Source organism: Chanos chanos, chromosome 9, assembly GCF_902362185.1.
Source record: "Chanos chanos chromosome 9, fChaCha1.1, whole genome shotgun sequence".
Classification (NCBI taxonomy): domain Eukaryota; kingdom Metazoa; phylum Chordata; class Actinopteri; order Gonorynchiformes; family Chanidae; genus Chanos; species Chanos chanos.
In genome coordinates this window covers 38,219,117-38,223,518 of record NC_044503.1, presented here as the reverse complement: position 1 = coordinate 38,223,518, position 4,402 = coordinate 38,219,117, and the positions used below count along the sequence as shown (strand labels likewise).

General features: G+C 43.7%; 1 protein-coding gene across 7 annotated transcripts in view; it reads left to right on the top strand.

Moving 5' to 3' along the window:
- Window positions 1-1,454, top strand: part of celf3b (cugbp, Elav-like family member 3b) — a 5,461-nt gene extending 4,007 nt beyond the window's left edge. For 3 of the 7 annotated variants that reach the window (XM_030784724.1, XM_030784723.1, XM_030784719.1), the window contains exons 7-10: window positions 137-214; window positions 357-461; window positions 1,010-1,092; window positions 1,326-1,454. In XM_030784724.1, coding sequence (XP_030640584.1) covers window positions 137-214; window positions 357-461; window positions 1,010-1,092; window positions 1,326-1,454 — 395 coding nt within the window. Of the gene's footprint in view, window positions 1-136; window positions 218-356; window positions 462-1,009; window positions 1,154-1,325 lie in introns of all 7 variants that reach the window. The other 4 variants (XM_030784720.1, XM_030784718.1, XM_030784725.1 and 1 more) reach the window with 3 other exon arrangements.
- Window positions 1,455-4,402: the final 2,948 nt, after the last annotated feature.

Below are 4,402 nucleotides of genomic sequence, written 5' to 3'. Positions count from 1 at the left end.
TAAAACAATCAGATAGCAAAAAGTATCTCTCTCTCTCACTGTCGCTCTCTTGCTCTCTCTCTGTCTCTGCCTATGTCTCTCTGTCTCTCTCTCTCTCTCTCTGTGTCTCTCTCTCTCTTTCTCTCTCTCTCTTCAGCCCAGAGTCCAGCAGCAGCATTGGATCCCCTACAACAGGCTTATGCCGGCATGCAGCATTACACAGGTAACTCTAAGTGTCGCTGTCATATCGCTGCCGCCATTTCGTGTCAAACTCTGTGACTATGTATGGAAGAGGCATCCTCCATTTTGTGTCAGTTGCTCAGGAGTGTTGATGTTATCTCTCAGTCAACACGTGTCAATGCCTCCACCTTCCACAGCAGCATACCCCGCCGCATATGGATTGGTTGGCCAGCCGTTTCCACAGCAACCAACCCTGGTTGCCCAGCAACCCCAGCAGCCCCAGCAACAGCAGCAGCGAGAAGGTAATGTCATTTCCTGTTGCGTTGTTTCTGTTGTGTCCGTATGATCGTGATGGACATTTGTTTTGAGCAACTTTTAAAGAAATTTTTTATTACCGTTTAAAAAGAACCCACTGCCTGGCTCAGACAGTTTTGTTTGAACACACGTTACATTTTGGTGAATCTGTTTTGATTTATTAGTTGTTTTATTATTGTTTATTAGAGTCTTCTCATCGCCAGACGATTTACAGTACTTTCTCTGTGTGTGTGCGTGTGTGTGTGTGTGTGTGTGTGTATGTGTGTTTGTGTGTGTGTGTGTCTGTGTGTGTGTGCGTGTGCGTGCGTGTGTGTGTGCGTGTGCGTATATGTGTGTTTGTGTGTGTGTGTGTGTGTGCGCGCGTGTGTATGTGTGTGTGTGTGTATGTGTGTGTGTGTGTGTGTGTGTGTATGTGTGTGTCTGTGTGTGTGTGTGTGTGTGTGTGCGTGTGTGTATGTGTGTGTGTGTGTGTGTGTGTGTGTGTGTGTGTGTGTGTGTCTGTACGTGTGTGTGTGTGTGTGTTTGTGTGTTTCAGGACCAGAGGGCTGTAATATCTTCATCTATCACTTACCTCAGGAGTTTACTGACTCAGAGATGCTTCAGATGTTTCTGCCCTTTGGAAACGTCATCTCGGCCAAGGTGTTTGTCGACCGAGCCACCAACCAAAGCAAGTGCTTCGGTGAGAAATCCACTGTGTGTTTGTTTGTGTGTGTGTGTGTGTTTTCTTACCAGGTTGTATAACGTACTGACTCTCCACAGACCCCTCAGGTTGTACGCTCATACTCTCTCTCTCTCTCTCTCTCTCTCTCTCTCTCCGTCCGCCCCCCCCCCCCCCCCCCCTTGGTTTTTCAGGCTTTGTGAGTTTCGATAACCCAGCCAGTGCGCAGACGGCCATCCAGGCCATGAACGGTTTTCAGATCGGCATGAAGAGGCTGAAAGTGCAGCTGAAGAGACCGAAAGACGCCAACAGACCTTACTGAGGAAGCCACGCCCTGGGAGAGAGAGCGAGAGACAGAACCTGAGGTGAGGTGAAGAGGTGTGAGAGAGGAGAGGAGAGGAGAGGAGAGGAGAGGATGAGGATGAGGAGAAGGATGAGGAGAAGGATGAGGAGAAGGAGGGATGAGGAAATGGTAGGGGAAAGAGGGAAAAACAGATAGAGGAGACAGAACACTGGAGAAACAGTGAAGAGGGGAGACTAGTGATGGCAGGAAAAAAATTTCAGGTTTCCTCTAACTGAGCACTCTAACTGGACAGGTGAGTTCTGTAGAGGGCAGAGAGCCAGAGGAGTTTTTCTTTTCTTTTTCTTTTTTTTTTCTTTTAGAATAAGCTAATGTTTAGGACTAATAATATACTTAAAATAACTTAAATAGCATAGTTTAGCCTAATGAAAATATGATTTAAAATTGAAAGTATTCTGATCAATCTTTACTTTTATTTTTTTTTTCTGCTGTTTGTATTCCTCCCTGAAAACAACAAACACCATCCAAGGTCTTCTCGTCCAATCATAAATCGTGGAGACCCCCATCGCTATGGCTTTGGTTACCTAGCAACCGATAAACTCCCCCCCTACCTCTCACGTTGTTGTAAGTTGATTGGCCTGTGTTGGTTGCCGTTGGCGATTGCCTGTGTTTGGGTTGCCGTGGCGACTGCCTGTGTTGACTGCCCTTGGCGATTTTTTGTTTGTTTGTTTTTTTTTCCTTTTCCGCCCGTCGCCACCGGCGACCGGTCATGCGCTGAGCTGCATGCCGTGTTGCCGTGGCGATGATGAACTGTGTTTGGTGCATTGTAACTTTATTTTTGTATTTATCTCTCCACACACTGATCAATAACTGTGATTTGAGATTAGCTGGATTAGCTGATTGATTTGGAATTGGATATATGATTAATTATTAGACAAGCCCTTCTCTGCCTCATGATCATGTGGCCCAATTCTCTCTTGTGAACCTGAGCATTCTCTTGTGTTTGCAGTTTTGTTTTTGATCAGTTCCCAACAAAAGTGTTTCGTTTGGTGTTAATATTGTGGTTTTGGTCGTTAGTGTGCTGTTTATTTTGAGTGTGTGTGGTGTGTGGGGGGTGTATGTGTGTGTGTGTGTGTGTGTGTGTGTGGTGTGGTGTGGTGTGGTGTGGTGTATGAGTGTGTGTGCATGAATGTGTGTTGGGTGAGTTTGTATGTGTGGAAGGTCACTGTGCGTGTGTGTGTGTGTGTGTGTGTGTGTGTGGTGTGGTGTGGTGTGGTGTGGTGTATGAGTGTGTGTGCATGAATGTGTGTTAGGTGAGTTTGTATGTGTGGAAGGTCACTGTGCGTGCGTGTGTGTGTGTGTGTAAGAGCATGTGTTAAGGTATAGAGTTTGAAGCTTTAACTCTTTCCAGAACATTCTCTCTCAGTGCATGGCAGACTGAGACGCAGTGTGGCCATACAGGTTGCTGGGTGTCAGTGGCTTTGACTAGTAGCAGACAGAGAGCTGTGTGTGAGAGTGTGAATGAAGATGACTGGATATCATTTCCTTCACATTTACTTTATGTACCTATCCTCCTTCCCTCCCTCCCTCTCTCCCTCTCTCCCTCTCTCCCTCTCTCTCTCTCTCTCTCTCTATGAATCTCTCCTTCTCTGTCTTTATTTCTCCCCTCCCCTGGTTAGTGGTTGAAGGTAACAGTTTGTGGTTGTCATAGTGAAACACAATGCCTTGTGCTGATTGGAGAACAGCCTTCAATTGTAGGAATTCTGGGAAACCTTTTTTTTTTGTTTGTTTTTTTATTTTATTTTGACTCAGATTTTTGATGACATATTTTAGGCAAAAGAGTCTTAAACAAAGTGAAGACTCCAAACTAGAGACATTAAAAATATAACTGTAACTCAAACAATTCTTTTTTTTTTTTGAATACCCAGAATTCCTATGTTGCAACTTAAGCCAGAGAGTGGTGCATGTTGGGACTTTGTTTGCCTGCTGTGAACCAATAAAAACAAACACTATCCCTCTCTCTCTCTCTCTCTCATTCTGTCTCTCTCTCTTACAAGCAGACACATGCACGAGCGCACACTCAGACACACACACACACACGCTCCTTCTCTTTCTCACTCTCTCTCTCTGTGTCTTTCTCTTGCTCTCTTACATGCACACACACGCATACACATGCACCCAGACACACACACACACACACGCTCCCTCTCTCTTCCTCTCTCTGTGTCACTCTCTCTTACTTTCTTAAACGCACACACGCTCACACACACATACACATACACAGAAACACACATACGCGCGCACACACACGCACACGCACACACACACAAACACACACAAGCACACACACACACATACAAACACATGCTCCCTCTCTCTCTTTCTCTCTCTCTGAAGTTAACAAACACACTTATGCATTCACAGCAATTATTGAGTACACTGTGTGAAGTTGCATGGACACTGTGTATGTATCTATATCTATATCTATATATGTATGTGTGTGTGTAATATGACCACAGATGAAAAAGCACAGGGCTACTGAGATAAAAAGCCTTTTTTTCCCCATTGTCATTTCTTCTGTGGCACTGTGTACCCACTTAAGTGTCCTAGTAACTAGTCAAACATATGTTAATCCAAAAATTGCAATGCTTACATTTATATATATATATATATATATATATATATATATAAAAAATACAAGATTAAGTATAATAATTTGATGTATTTCACCCAGATTACATTAAAAAAGTATTTTAAAAAACAGCACAGAATATGTTATACAAATTAAAAAAAAAAAAAATTTGAAAAATTAAATAAAATAGACTACCCTCTTTGGTCAGAAACCCATACGGTGTGGAGACTGGACAGATCTGGACTGGTACGAGCAGAATCTGTTCTTTCTTGATAGTTTTGACTCACTCAGTAGATTTGAGAGTCCATGCAAAGCGCCCATAGGAGAAAATATATAG